This window comes from Solanum tuberosum, unplaced genomic scaffold (assembly GCF_000226075.1).
Source record: "Solanum tuberosum cultivar DM 1-3 516 R44 unplaced genomic scaffold, SolTub_3.0 scf00486, whole genome shotgun sequence".
Lineage (NCBI taxonomy): Eukaryota > Viridiplantae > Streptophyta > Magnoliopsida > Solanales > Solanaceae > Solanum > Solanum tuberosum.
Window position 1 is genome coordinate 362,694 of NW_006239403.1, and position 15,255 is coordinate 377,948.

Below are 15,255 nucleotides of genomic sequence, written 5' to 3' on the forward strand. Positions count from 1 at the left end.
GTTTGGTACATAAGCAAAAATTATTATTTTAAAAATATTTGTATATAATCTAGGCAAATACTATCAGAAGTAAAAGGGGAATAGACTGGTAGGGACATGGGAATGTGAGCTATGGAGATGGGGTGAAGATGAGAGGTATCACGATTCAACCCGTCATGAGAGGCACCCAAACTAATCCCCAATGGGAGAACCAATTAACTACTACCACACATTCTGCGAAACAAACAAAAGTAAAAGGTTTCCAACAATTTAAAACACAAGCCTTCATGCATAATCCAAAGCCAAAGTTAGAAAACAATTGTGGAATACCCCATCCCATAAAATCTGAAAGTCTTGTGCCAAAGTATATATTCTTAGTTTAGAATGTGGGGATGCAATCCAAAAACAGAAGAGTCTAGCTCCAAAAAACGGATAGAATAGAGGAGTCCATAGCATCCCGAAAGAACAACTCACCCTTGAATTTAGGAAACACTGGAGTCACAACTAAGGTCACCCGAAATTGCGATCAGAATATGCCATATACTCAACAAAATAAGAGCTAGTGCAATATCAGTACACAAAATTCACAGTGTACAAATAGTATCGCCAACCAACTCATGTTATGCCAATTATGAACAGGTAACCACAACTTACTAAAAAAGATAACACATGCAACAACAGTGTAACAAGCCAACCCGATTCACTCACGGAACCAACACAGACATATAGTTAATGTAATAGGTGTGGTACCCGATCCAACCGTTAGTTTGTACTAGTGTGGTACCTGAGCCAACCTTAAATAGATATCTCGTATCAGGTGTGGTGCCAATATCAACCGTTAGTATGTATTAGTCATGGTACCCGAACCAATTATCAATCATACATCACAATCACATCCACAATAACGCTGAATACAAATCACACTTGTACACCAAATAAAAACATCCACTGCGATTGATAACAATAAAACATGTCCACTTATATTCCTCTCATTTCCCTAGTCATATGTTCTACAAGTAATACTAATGCAGTAGTTAACAAGCACATATAACATAAACGGAAATCAAACAATGTAACTATTACTTACCACGAATCAAGTCTAGAATGCTCTATGGAACCTAATTTTCCCCCATACCTAGCATGCTCTTGATCTACAATTAATCAACATAACACATAATCAGATCTAAATGACCTAAATACATTTGGATTATGTCCTAATTCCACGCCAAAAATAATAATTAGTGATTTAGTTTGATAGTGAAAAAAAAATCAATCATAATTGATTTGATTTGGTTTTAACTAAAGAAAATCAAATCACATCACTAATCTGCGATTTTTTATATATATATATATATATACACACTTTAAGAAAAAATTATACATAAAAATATTTGTTGTGATATAATTTATAAATATTTCTCTAACTTTTTTCATAGTTCTACTTTAAGAAAAAATTATACATAAAAATATTTGTTGTGATATAATTTATAAATATTTCTCTAACTTTTTTCATAGTTCTACTTTAAGAAAAAATTATACATAAAAATATTTGTTGTGATATAATTTATAAATATTTCTCTAACTTTTTTCATAGTTCTATCTTTTAAAATAATAGGTAGCTTAGTGGGCAATCCTACTAATTCAAAGAATTAAAATATAATGGTCCTCTTGTGACTTTAGGCCATTGAAATCCGAAAGCTTAGCTTTTAGTTTGAGACCATATGCAACACATGGCATGTTGACGATGACATGTTTCCATATATATATATATATAGAATTACTAATTTCCTAACTTAGTTAATAATATATATATCTATCTTCTATATTACCTTAAAAGCATGAACTCCTAACTTGAATGTTAAATTACTATAATATCCCTAACTTAGGGTTGTGACTTTGTCGATGAGTTGTGACTTTTCCGATAAGTTGTGACTTATTCCAAAGGGTTGTGATTTTTCGATGAGTTGTGACTTTCCAAATAGTTGTGACTTTTTGAGTAAGTTGTGACTTTTTTCAAAGGGTTATGATATTTTGATGAGTTGTGACTTTTCAAATAGTTGTGACTTTTCCAAAGGGTTGTGACTTTTCGGAAAGGTCATGACTTTTTAGATAAGACACAAAAAACACTTCTTCATACCACCATTGTTGACTATAAATAGAGGGGCTTCCTCTCATTTTTCATCCACAATTTTTTTTAATCTTCTACTCTTCTTCTTCTTGCATTTTAATTTTTTTGTGTTTTATTATCGTTGAGTGAATTCGAAGCTTAGCGAAATATGATGTACCACTATTCAGATGAAGTAAATCGTTCCATCCTAAGAGGTTATATTCCACAACCTCGAGTACTTGAGGAAAATAATTTTAATGATATAACAATTATTTTTTTCAGTATGTAATGTTCCAATATATGAAGTTAACATGATGTTGTCTAAATTCATTTGTTTTTATTAACAGTTTTTCTTGTGATGTAGATATATGCTTCTGAATATCTTTTTCTAAAATTTAGAGAATTTTCACGATTTGTTTTTTTATGCTCAAGACAAAAGAATGACTTTATTTATCAATGCTACTTATGTGATTTATATTTTTAGGAAGTTTGCTTCAAAATAGTTATTACTATATAAACATTGCCCTTTTATTTTACTTATTTACTATTTCTTAATATTTTAGTATTTTAGATGAAGAAATGTTCATATGACTTGTAATAATACCAGTTGATGTTTGTGCTTGTTTACTTTTTATTATTTATTTAATAGCTAATTTTTGTGAGATAAATATTCTCATTAATGAAAATATATATTTATATTTGGGCAGGTATTTGTATTTAAATTAAAGTATTATATATGTCACAAATGTATTATCAAGTTAACAAGATCTTCTAACTTCAAAAATATATTATTTTAAAATGTTCCGAGTTATTTTTTAAAAAAAAAAAACTACACAACAAATGTAAAAATATGTGAATATACATGAATCATTTAAAATTTATCATTTACAAAATAATTTTTATATTCAGTTATATGGAATAAACATTTACATTTGGTCCCTACTCTAAATTAAAATCTAATAACTATAAAAAATAGTAACATTAATTAGAAGTCCTATTTATTTATGTAAGTATAAAGTTTATTACAAATTCAGCTACTGCACATTAATTCTTTAGTTATAACATTATAAATTCTCTTAGTTATTACTAATTACTGCAAACCTATTCAAACTCTTTTACATTCTTAGTTATAATATTATGAATTATGAGAATTAGTTATAATAATATGAATTCCATTGTTATTACATTAATTATTTCTATCTTTCATCTTTCCTTATATTAAATTTTGATCAATAATTTTTCATATTATTATACCTCCCCTATATATGTGATAACACAGTTTTGTTATTTTTCCTTTGACAAATTATGCTTGGTTGAATAAATTGAAAATCGACTACCGAAGCCATCCATCTGATGCGAAGACTGGTAGAAAAATATAGAGAAAGGAAGAGAGACCTTCATATGGTGTTATTGACCTTGAAAAGGCATATGACAAGGTGCCAAGGAATGTCCTCTGGAGGTGCTTGGAGGCTAAAGGTGTCCCGATGATTTATATTAGGGCGATAAAGGACATGTACGGTGGAGCCAAGACTCGGGTTAGAACGGTTGGAGGAGACTCGGAACATTTCCCAGTTGAGATGGGGTTGCACCAGGGATCAGTTCCTTAGCCCTTTTCTATTTGCTTTGGTGATGGATGAGTTGACGCAGTCCATTCAGGGAAATGTCCCATGGTGTATGTTATTTGCGGATGACATAGTACTGATTGATGAGACGCGGGACAGAGTTAATGCGAGGTTGGAGGTGTGGAGACAAACGCTGGAGTCCAAAGGGTTCAGGTTGAGTAGGACCAAAACAGAATATTTGGGGTGCAAATTCAGTGATGCATTGGATGAGGCAGATGTGGATGTGAGACTTGCCACACAGATCATTCCTAAGAAAGAAAGTTTTAAGTATCTTGGGTCTGTAATACAAGGAAGTGGTGACATCGATGATGATGTCACACATCGCATTGGGGTTGCGTGGATGAAATGGAGGCTTGCCTCTGGAGTCTTGTGTGATAAGAAAATCCCGCCTAAACTTAAAGGTAAGTTCTACAGAGTGGTAGTTAGACCGGCCTTGTTGTATGGAGCGGAGTGTTGGCCAGTCAAGAACTCACATGTTCAGAAAATGCATGTTGCGGAGATGAGGATGTTGAGATGGATGTGTGGGCACACTAGGAGCGATAAGATTAGGAATGAGGTTATCCGGGAGAAGGTGGGAGTGGCCTCTGTGGTGGACAAGCTGAGGGAAGCGAGACTGAGATGGTTTGGACATGTGAAGAGGCTAGTAGGGTTAGCGTGTTGTCTTTCCTGGTGAGGGTATGGGTTGTTAGCGTTTGTAGTAGTCTTAGCCTTACACTTGTAGTTCTTGTCTGTGATTCCTATAGCCTTATGTTGTTTACTGCGTTTCACTTCTCACATTATTTTCTTGATGTATTGCCCCCTTTGTTGATTATGCACTATTTTTCTTATTGGATGTTATGCTTTATATAATTCTCTTCCTTTACTTGGCTTTGTTACACTTGAGCTGAGGGTCTTCCGGAAACAGCCTCTCTACCTCCACGAGGTAGTGGTAAGGTCTGCGTACACTTTACCCTCCCCAGACCCCACCTAGTGGGATTTCACTGGGTATGTTGTTGTTGTTGTTGTTGAATAAATTGAAAAATCGTTTACAGGTATATGAACTATATCTTTGTTGGGTGTAAGATGAACAATTGATTATATATATGATTTCACAGATAGAATATATTGTTTAAGTTTTAATTTTTAGTTTTTCCGGTTAAAAAAAAGAAAACCGTTCTGAGTTAACTATGGACGGTCAGATAACTATCTGTATATAAAATACAAATTAATATATAGAAAATAGTTCCAAAAGATAAATTGTGGTTGTTCTCTCCGCATATTCATATGACATCTAAACAATTTAACGTGGAATACATGTTCATAGCACATTTGGTTAGATTACAAGAAAAATACACAACAAATTTCGTCTATAAGGTAATTTTAGTGAGATACGACTAATTACATGATTGAACCTCATCAAATTTAAATAAATATATACATTATTGCATTTAACTAATAAAATTTTTCATTCACCATCTCCATAGGCTCGCGTGAAAAAGAAATATATATGACAATCCACATTGAACATTCACAGAATAATCTACAATATTATTTTATGTTAAACTTATTACGGAAAAGGATCATATTTGCCCTTGTACTCTTAGAAAAGGGTTACATTTACCCTTCGTCATACTTTTTTGATATATTTGCCCTTACCATCCAACTTTGGGCACATATTTTCCCTTGTAGAGTTAAGTATTGTGTCACCATTTTTATTTGTTTACGTGGCGCCTATGTGGCTCCATGTGTATTTATTTTTATTATAATTAAAATTTTACTTTCTATTTAGTATTCTATCCGACCTATTTAGTAAAATCCAACCCAACTAAAATAAAGACCCATTAACTCGATTCCAATACCCAATTGCCCTAATTTCTATACCCATCATCTTGTAAAGCTTCATATAGAGAGAAGCCATTCCGATCTTGATTGAGAGAGAAGATCCAACACTAGCATCTTCATTTTGGGCTCTCACTAAATTTTGTTGTAGGCGCAAGGAGTGAAGCAGTTGCCGATCATTTTATAAGAAACATACTATGGCACCTTAGTATCCTGATGCATCCTTTTGCACGAATCTTCAAGAATGTAATTTTGGATACCTTTTGCAGAAAACACCCAATGGTACCATTTCCAGGTATATGATATTGAGAACTCTCAAGAATCTAGCCCATGATAGTCCTTTAGCTTGTTGCATCTTATACAACATGACAGCAGCTACGGAAATTTAATGGGTTAATGGGTTTTTATTTTGGTTGGGTCAAATTTTACTAAATGGATCAGGTAAAATACTAAATAGAAAATAAAATTTTAATTTTAATAAAAATATATACACATGGAGCCATGTAGGCGCCATGTCAACTAATAAAAATGGTGACACAATACTTAACTATACAAGGGCAAATATATCTCTAAAGTTGGATGGTAAGGGCAAATATATCAAAAAAGTATGACGAAGGATAAATATAACCCTTTTCTAAGAGTTCAAGGGTAAATATGACCATTTTCCGAACTTATTATTGAAATCTTCACTTAAATAAGCAATACTATTTACCATAACATATATTTTCTGAATTGGTAGTCACGTGCAACGCACGTGTCAAAAAACTAGTATAGTTAAAAGGCAAATATAAATTGCATAATTTAAGCAATACACGATAAAAATTATCTATTTATGTTAATCTATCTATAATGATATATTTATATGTATCCATTTAATTATTTATATTAGTTGAATAATGATAGAAACTTAGAACAACCAGATATAAAAGAATTGTGATTTGTTTTTAATAATAAAACTATAGGATTTAAAGGATATTTATACAAGAAATGAGAATTCTAATTATGTGCAAATTTCAGTCCCTGATTTTGGGAGATCTCTGATTTGGGGATGATTTGAAACTGATTTGGGACTAATAAATAAGGTATAGTCTACACTCTCTCTCAAACTCAAACCAATGTTGTTTATCAAAAATCATGAGTTTGGACAAAAGATAATTTTGTTTACTTCTTGACATGACCTTTGTATATAAATCAGTCAATTGATCTCAAGAGGATATATACTTCAAGTTAATACTCCGATATTCAACCATTTCTTAAATGTAGTAACAATCTACATGTATTTGCTTTGTATTTTCATGATGAACAAGATTGATTGTTATTCTAATTGCACTAGTGTTATCTCCATACAATGTGGTTGATTCTTCAATTTTGATGCCAAGTTTTGATAACAATCTTCCTAGCCAAATTATTTCAGAGCATCCAGTAAACATACTTTTATACTCTGCCTCTGTGGATGACTTCGATGTTAGAGATTGTTTCTTGCACTTCCAAGAGATCATGAAAGAGTCGAGTATCATACACCAACCTGTTGTGGATCCTCTTGAATCAGGGCATCCTGCCCAATCTGCATCTGCATATCCCACCATTTCCAGCGATGAAGATGATGGGAATAAGAGACTTCAATTCACAGTTCCTCTTATGTATCTAATAACCCTGAGTAAAGCTGTATAGGGACATCTTGTAAGGCTTGGTAACAAATTTGACTTAATAGTTGTATTGCATAAGATATATTTGGACGATTCATAGTAAGATAAATAAGTGATCCAACCAGACGTCTATATAAGGTCAAATTGCCAAAAATCTCTACTTCCTCTTTTTAATAATTTGTATTCGCTACCATTGGAGTATGAACCTTTTTATGATCAATAAGATTAGCTAACTGAACTAGATCTTCTGTATACTTTAGTTGACTCAATCGTATGCTTTTTTCCCCATAACTTACCTCTAAACCCAAAAAACATGTTAGCTTTCCTAGGTCTTTCATTTTGAACGAAGAGTGTAGCAGATCTTTCAAATGAGAGATTCCAACTTCATCACTTCCTGTGATAATCATGTCATCCATATAAAGGAGAAACATAGTAAAACCTGAGGTAGAACGACGAAGAAATAATGAGTAATCTGAGTTACTTTGAGTAAAACCATCATCTAAGATTGTAGTGCGAAACTTTTCAAACCAAGAGCGAGGGGCCTGCTTTCATCTATAGAGAGATTTCTTAAAACGGCACACCTGGTTTTTATTAAAATATTTGTAACAAGGTGGTGGATTCATGTAGACAACTTCTTGTAACTCTCCATCCAAGAAAACATTTTTGAAGACTATTTGATGCAACTTCCAATCTTTTATTGATGCTAAAGCAAGCAATATACGTAATGTCTTCATCTTAGTTACTGGGGCAAATGTTTATCAAAGTCAATTTCATATTCCTGCTTGTATCCTTGAGCTACAATCTTGCCTTGTATCAATTTAGGGATCCATCAACTTTCATCTTGATTGAGTACACCCATCTACTTCTAATAATTTTTGCATTTGTTGGTCTATTCACCATATCACATGTATCATTCTCCTTAAAGGGAACTATTTCTTCATGTATTGCATCCTCCCAACATTTCTGACCACTAGCGTGCAGGTACGAATTTGGCACAACTATAGAATTCAAGGTTGTTAGTAAGACATAAGATCATTCATATTCACCTGTTGAGTATCCATAACGGTTTGTATGAGGAGCATGACAAGATTATCGTCTTATAGGGTCAATGGTATTTTGACATTGTCACGACCCTAAGTACACCCTAGACATGAAATATCGTATAAGACGTCAAGAGTCCCTACACAAGTCACTTAACATACGTCATACAAGATAATAGAACTTAAGGAGTTCAATAGATAGCATTTTATATAAAGAATTTTTGAATCAAAACGGAAGTCTAACATTTGTCTCAATAAGCCATCCATTAAATCGTAAGAAAATTGATTGGGACGTAACTCATACATCACAAACCAAGGCTTCAAGCTCAATAGGATCAACTAGCCATGAGTGTGCGAAAGGAAAACGTGTGACCCTACATTAGTGAAACAATGTAGGCAGAAGTATGCATTAGTACATGGAAAGTACAAAGTATGATAGCAATGCATAAAAGTTATGAAATCATGCTAAAAAGGACTTTACATGACATGCAATGACCATGCTAAATCATAAGATAAAAAGGGTTAGAAAACATAAATCATAATCATGGTCAACATATGCTAAACTTCTTTAAATCACTTGTGAGATACTTCTAGAAGTAACCTTAGTTCGTTATTGTGGCAGATTTACCTATAACGGACATGTAGACCATGTGAGATATAGAATGGAATCTGATGTCTATTCCACACCGAAAAAGGATGTCCTCACTTGCCAAGAGAAGAACCATAAACTTCTAGCTTACGTGGATCCACTAGCTAATGTATATCTAAGACAACATCCTATTGTGGCACATAGTTATGGGATAAGAGGATTGCTACTAGAAACCCAACCTCGACTATGGGAGAGCTTCCATCTCAATATCTCTCGGTGCTAAGCATAAATCTCATGGAATCGTTATTAATCATGACTTATCTTATCATAGAATGGGATTCAAGACATTATACAATATCTCCCCCTTGGGAACATTCATCCTCGAATGGGATTCAAGACATCATACAGAGGGTAGAAACTTGAACCTAATAGCCCAACATGAATGCAATCACATAAATGCACATAATCGAGGAGGAAACATCAACTTCAAACTAATGCATGTTCAAAACATCATTTCATAAGGTATACATGCAGCTCATACTCAAATGCACATAAACATAAAGAAATCTATCAAGTCAACTCATTTTCTCAAAAATCAAGTTTTTCATGAACATGCATAAATGAGGAATCACGGGGATATCTGAGACGCATGAAACCTAAAGAGTAAAGCATGAAGGACTGAATACCTCAAGCTAGAGTAGGAATGGAGGGTAAAGATGAGGATAACATGATATCATATCGGCCTCGGCCTCCAAAGTAGCACCCTCAACTAACTGACTCTTCCAAAGAACCTTTACGGAAGCAACTTCCTTGTTTCTCAACTTCTTAACTTGCCGGTCTAAAATCTCAATCAAAACTTCTTCGTAAGAAAGATTCACCTTTACTCCCAAACCTTCCAAGGGAAATATAGATGTTGGATCTCCAACGCATTTCTTTAATAGAGATATATAAAAAATTGGATCCACCGATGCCAAATCATTAGGCAAATCAAGTTCATAATCAACTTTACCAAAACACCTCAAAATCTAATATATGGACCCACATAACGGGGAATAAGCTTTTTTTCTTCCCAAACCTCATCACACCCTTCATGGGTGAAATTTTCAAGTAGACTCAATCATAAACTTCAAACTCAAGATCTCTTCTTCTAACATCGGCATAGTAATTTTGTCGACTTCGAGTAATTTTTAACCTCTCTCTAATAAGCCAAATTTTCTCCATAGCCTCATGTACCAACTCGGGACCTATCAAAGAAACTTCATCCACTTCAAACCAACCTATATGAGATCTACACATCCTACCATAGAGGGCTTCAAATGAAGCCATACCAATGCTTGAATGATAGCTATTGTTGTACGCAAACTCGATCAAAGGCAAGTTATCATCCCAATTACCCTTGAAGTTAATTACACAAGCTCTAAACATATCTTCCAAAGTTTGGATAGTACGCTTCGCTTGCCCATTGGTTTGCGGATGAAAGTTCGTACTAAGTTTAACTCAAGTACTAAAACCATTTTCAAAATATTTACAAACAGAGAAGTAAATTGGGTACCATGATCGAAGATAATGGATAAGGGCACTCCATGCAACCTAACCATTTTCCTGAAATATAACTTAGCATAGTGCTTCGCACAATAAGAAACCTTGACGGGAATGAAATGAGCCAATTTAGAAGCCTCAATTCCATTTGTTAGACTAACATTAATGATTTGTTGGACTGCACTATGCGCACTATCCATTCTTTGGCCGACATGGTCAAAACCAAGACGTTGGAAGACTTGAAGGAGTGGTTGGTCCCGTTGCTGAGTGATGAGAGTCCTTCTTGGATAGAGGCAGGAGTTGTGATTGAGAAGAAGGACTTGAATTTTGTTGCTTGGTATTGGTTTGGGTTCATCTCTAGCACATTGATGCCTTCATAGAATAAATCGATCATCCGACATCCAAAGGTTGCACTGCTGGGTGTATTATTGATCGGGAGTGGCTAAAACTCGGGGCTATAATTTCAAAGGAGATGGCAATAAGGACCAAACAAAACCAGACCTCATTTTCATTTCCAATTCTTATCAGTGATTTATGTCACCGAGCTTGTATGCCCTTTGTGGGAAAGACGGGTACTGAGGTGACTCTTGCATCATCTACTAATATTCGGAGGATTGAAGCTGAGTACACATAAGATGAAGCTGAAAGGAGGAAGAAGGCTCCGGAGACACTTCTTCAGTGGTCAATGTCGAGGCCATGGAGGCCGACACTACTCAGTTTACTCCATCAATTGAGCTAATAGGTATACCTAGATCATGCACCTCTACTGCACCTGCTCCTACTATTTCTTCCCATCCCTTCTTGACATAGGCCATGATATACAAAATGGCCAACCTTTGCCTATTTGGTCGATGTGAGGGCCTCAAGGGTTGAGGCTGTTATGCTAGCGATGATTGACCGAGTTATAGCTGTTGTATTGGATCCTACTTTGGAGGAGTTGAGAGTAAAGCGGTAGATGGTCATAGCCCACAAGTTGGAATTAAATGCCCTCACTATTCAGGTTTAGGTATGTGAGACGTCTGACCGTGGCTCTGCGGATGTGACAGCCTTGAAGGCTGATATTAATGGTCTCCGACATGATATGTATGAGTTGAAGTCTACCGATATCTCGATGTTGTGGGGTAAGGTAGATATTCCCAAGGACCCTAGTGCGGATATGCCAGCTGTTTCTGAGATCCATCCAGCTACTATGACCGGAAATACTGTTACAGCTGATGATGATGGAGATTCTAACACAACCAAGATAGATGAGGAAGAGATAGAGGCCCGTGATGAGGCAGTGTTCGAGGAGCTAGAGGATTTGGAGGGTGACTTGGTGCGAATGGCCATGGAGGCCTCACTGCATAACACATCCATGATTGGCTCGAGCGGCTCAGCCCATAGAGGAGATAGTTGCATAGACCTCCAGAGTTAGAGTCGAGCCGGGCACCGATGCCCAGGTTGAGGAAACCCCATGTGCACAGAGTTCACCTCAGGCGTAGCCTGACAGGGGGATTTTTACTCTCCCTCCATTTTCTTTCCTTTTGATACATTCAATTTTTATTTCACATTGAGGATATTGTTTAGATATTTTGGTGGTGGTGAAGGTATCTTGATACATATCATCTTGGTTGTATTTTTTTTCTTTTTTGATACTTTGTCATTTTGTTATTTTTGTTCGAACCTCATCCGTGTTGTTTGAATGTGAATGAATGTTTGCTTTGAATCATTAGTCTATCTCTTGACTGCTCGATTTTGAATGTGATCGTTGTTCTCTTATACATTTGAGTGTCGATTGTGGTCAATACCGATGACTTGAATAGTGCTATTGATGAACGACATGTTTGTGCAAGTCCAACAAGGCAATTTGAGTTGCATAAGTCATGGGTGAACTCTTAGCATCCTATTGTGACTTGTTGGATTGTCGAAGTGAGTCTTGTAATGATCATTGTACGCGAGCTTAACTTGTAGAGTCATGATCGATAATTGTGTTGAATGCCTTGTGTGGTGAGGTTTACTTGAAAGATGTGCATGATGGTACCTAGAATTTTTCTCGTTTGTCCAATTGACTAATTTTGGTGAATGAAGGAAATGATCTTAGGCAGAATTTTTTTAGAGTGAACCTAATTTTTATATCTTTGTGTGACAACCTTGTGAGTGTGTGAACCTAGCTTGGCACCATTTGAGAAACATGAATGCAAATGACATTGTCCTCCCACCTAAAATCTTTGTGAAGCATTGGTTTGTTTGAATAGACAACTTAGGCCAAAAGTCTAAGTTGGGATGTGGTAAGAATGAGGAAAGAAATCAAGCAAGAAGTTTGTGAAAATTCGTTCTTGAAGGCATGTGTGGAACAACGATGGAACCCCTCCACATAAAAAAAAGGAAAAAATGGGGAAAAGAGAAAAAGAAAAACAAAGAAATGATAAATTTGAAGTGTGCAATGTTGTGGAAATAAAAGGGGTGTCCGATGAGCTATACCAAAAATATTTTGTGACTTGAATATGCCAAGGATGAGATGTGAAGATGAAAAGAATGAAAGAAAAGGAGAAGTGAAATTTTATTCATGCTTCATGAAGGTAGAATTCACCAAGTCATAATGATCATACCCATACCCTCAACCCAATTACAAGCCTTGAAAGACCTTTTTAATCTTGCATGAGCCGAGTGATGTGTTGGTTGGAAAATACGGAAAAGACTATGGGTAAAATCGTGCATGTTTTTCTCATTGGGAGTGTGAGAGTTGATTTTGATTCATTAATTGTATTCCTTGATTGACTTTGTGAGAGCATGGAATCATTCTTGATATGAGGGTATTCGAGTACTCTTGTTGGGTATGAATTTGCATTGGAAGTGAGCATTGTGAGCTTGAACTCTATTTGATGGTGACTAGTCATAGTTTGAAACTTTTAGTGCACAATTAAGCATTGCATGTGTAGATTTAACCTTGTGTGCATTCATGTTGAGTCTCAAGGAGCACTCTTTGTAGACATCCCTTTTGGCCTGATTGATCTTGTTTTTTTACTAAAGGACAAGCAAAAGTTTAAGTTGTGGGTGTTGATGAGTCGGGAATTTCGATTCATTTAGGACTTATTATTCAATGAATTAGTCTCCTCAATGCCTACTCTGTGCTCATAACTGATGTGAATATGTTGATATGCAACAATGAATGTTTAAGAACAAGGCAAGGACATTACGATGCAAAAATGAGCGAAAAAGTTGGAAAAGCTGAAGAAAAGAGAAGCTGGAGCTCGCAAAAGCTCGCAAAAGCTACTCGGCGACTCATCAAGTGAGCCTCCAGCTGCCAAAAGTTCCACCGTAGTAGCCCATGTACCAAGACAACTTGGCGAGAAAAAGATGATTCGGCAATACACCAAATGGATCGGTGATCATGACCCAACTCATCTAATCTTCCAGAATAATTGGATACAGGAGCCACATCATAAAGGCGAGTAAAGTGCAACTCGACGGATCACCGAGTCGATCGGCATCTCGACTAACTTCGCCAATTGGACTCCGTGTTGAATTTTTGGGAACATATAAATTTATTTTTTGAAAGTAGAAAAGGATTTCCCAAAGACGGTATTCTCCACTTTTTGAGATCTTTTACATTTTTACATTGTTGAACATTCTTGGAGAAGATCTGGATCTCGGATTTGAGGTTTTAGGATTCTAGCTTTAATTTTGGCATTGGGTATTGCCGATTTTTAACAATTCAAATGGATAATCTTTTTGGTAACAATTTCTTGATTTTCGCTATGTTTGGCTAAAACCCCTCACATTATGGGTGTGATCATGTAGTTGAATGCATTAATTAGCTTATGAGTATTTTTAATTGTTGAATTTAATGTTGTTTTAAAATGGGTTCAGTTGTTTGTTCATGTTTTAATTGATGAACTGAAGTTGCAAATTCGGTTCTATCTTAACTCTCTATGCTTTCTTGCGAATGAGGTATAGAGTAGAATGAATGATTGAGAGTTGTATCGATTTGCATCTTTACAATCCAGCTTGAGAATGTGGGGTTAATTAAGGAATTAGATTGTTTGGTATTGTTAGGCTTGTTAAGGTTCGAGAGAACTCACTCGAAACATGATAGTTGATCAAGAGATGACTATTATATTCAACACATATCCTACCCATTGAGATTCAACAACTTAAAGCAATTAGTAATCACCCATTAAGCGAAATTAGCATTTAATTGATCACATTCCTAAGGTCCTCTTTCTAATCGTTCAAATCCCATGTTGATTGCGTTTTGTTAACTATATGTTACTAAATCTCTCTTTGATATTGATAGGGATAAGGCATAAGTACCCCCCTAGACTATGACCGAAATCTCAGAGACACACTTAAACTTAACTAAGGTCCTATTACCTCCTGAACTCATTTTATTCGTATTTTTGTGCACCTTTTGTGCCGACATGGCACCTTCAACCACTCAAATTAGTTGTGTTTGTACACACTTGCCCGCCACGTGTGTAAATTATTATTTTAAATTAAAAATTATTTTTTTAAAAAAAATTAATAAAAAATTATTTTTAAAAAAATTTAAACTTTTAATATTTAATTTTTAAAAAATACTCTTATTTCTTTATCTTGTATTTAAATTAAGTTAATAAACATTTTTTTTACCTTGTATCGAAACTTTTTTTTACCTACATTCATTATTTTTTCTCTTTTATTTTTCTATTGATTTTATTTTCTTTGTCTTTCGTTTTGATTTGATTTCAAATTTAATTCCAAATGTCTTGTATTTAAAAATAAGTTAAATTTTGAACGGATATCAAAATAAGTGAAGAAAATCAAATAAAACGTAAAAAAATAAAACGTTAAAATTAAAGGACACTTTTAAATTATTTTTTAAAAAAAATACACATATTTTTTAAAAAATAATTAAATGTGAAAAGATAATAAATTAATTTAAAAAAAGTTTAAT

General features: G+C 34.7%; 1 protein-coding gene across 1 annotated transcript; it reads left to right on the top strand.

Annotated features, from left to right (window-relative positions):
• Positions 1-3,684: 3,684 nt before the first annotated feature.
• LOC107058302 (uncharacterized) lies at positions 3,685-7,197 on the top strand. Its single transcript, XM_015303842.1, has 3 exons — positions 3,685-4,123; positions 5,796-5,821; positions 6,834-7,197. The coding sequence occupies exons 1-3, from the start codon at positions 3,716-3,718 to the stop codon at positions 7,195-7,197; spliced, it is 798 nt and encodes a 265-aa protein (XP_015159328.1). The 5' UTR covers positions 3,685-3,715.
• The last annotated feature ends 8,058 nt before the right edge of the window (positions 7,198-15,255 follow it).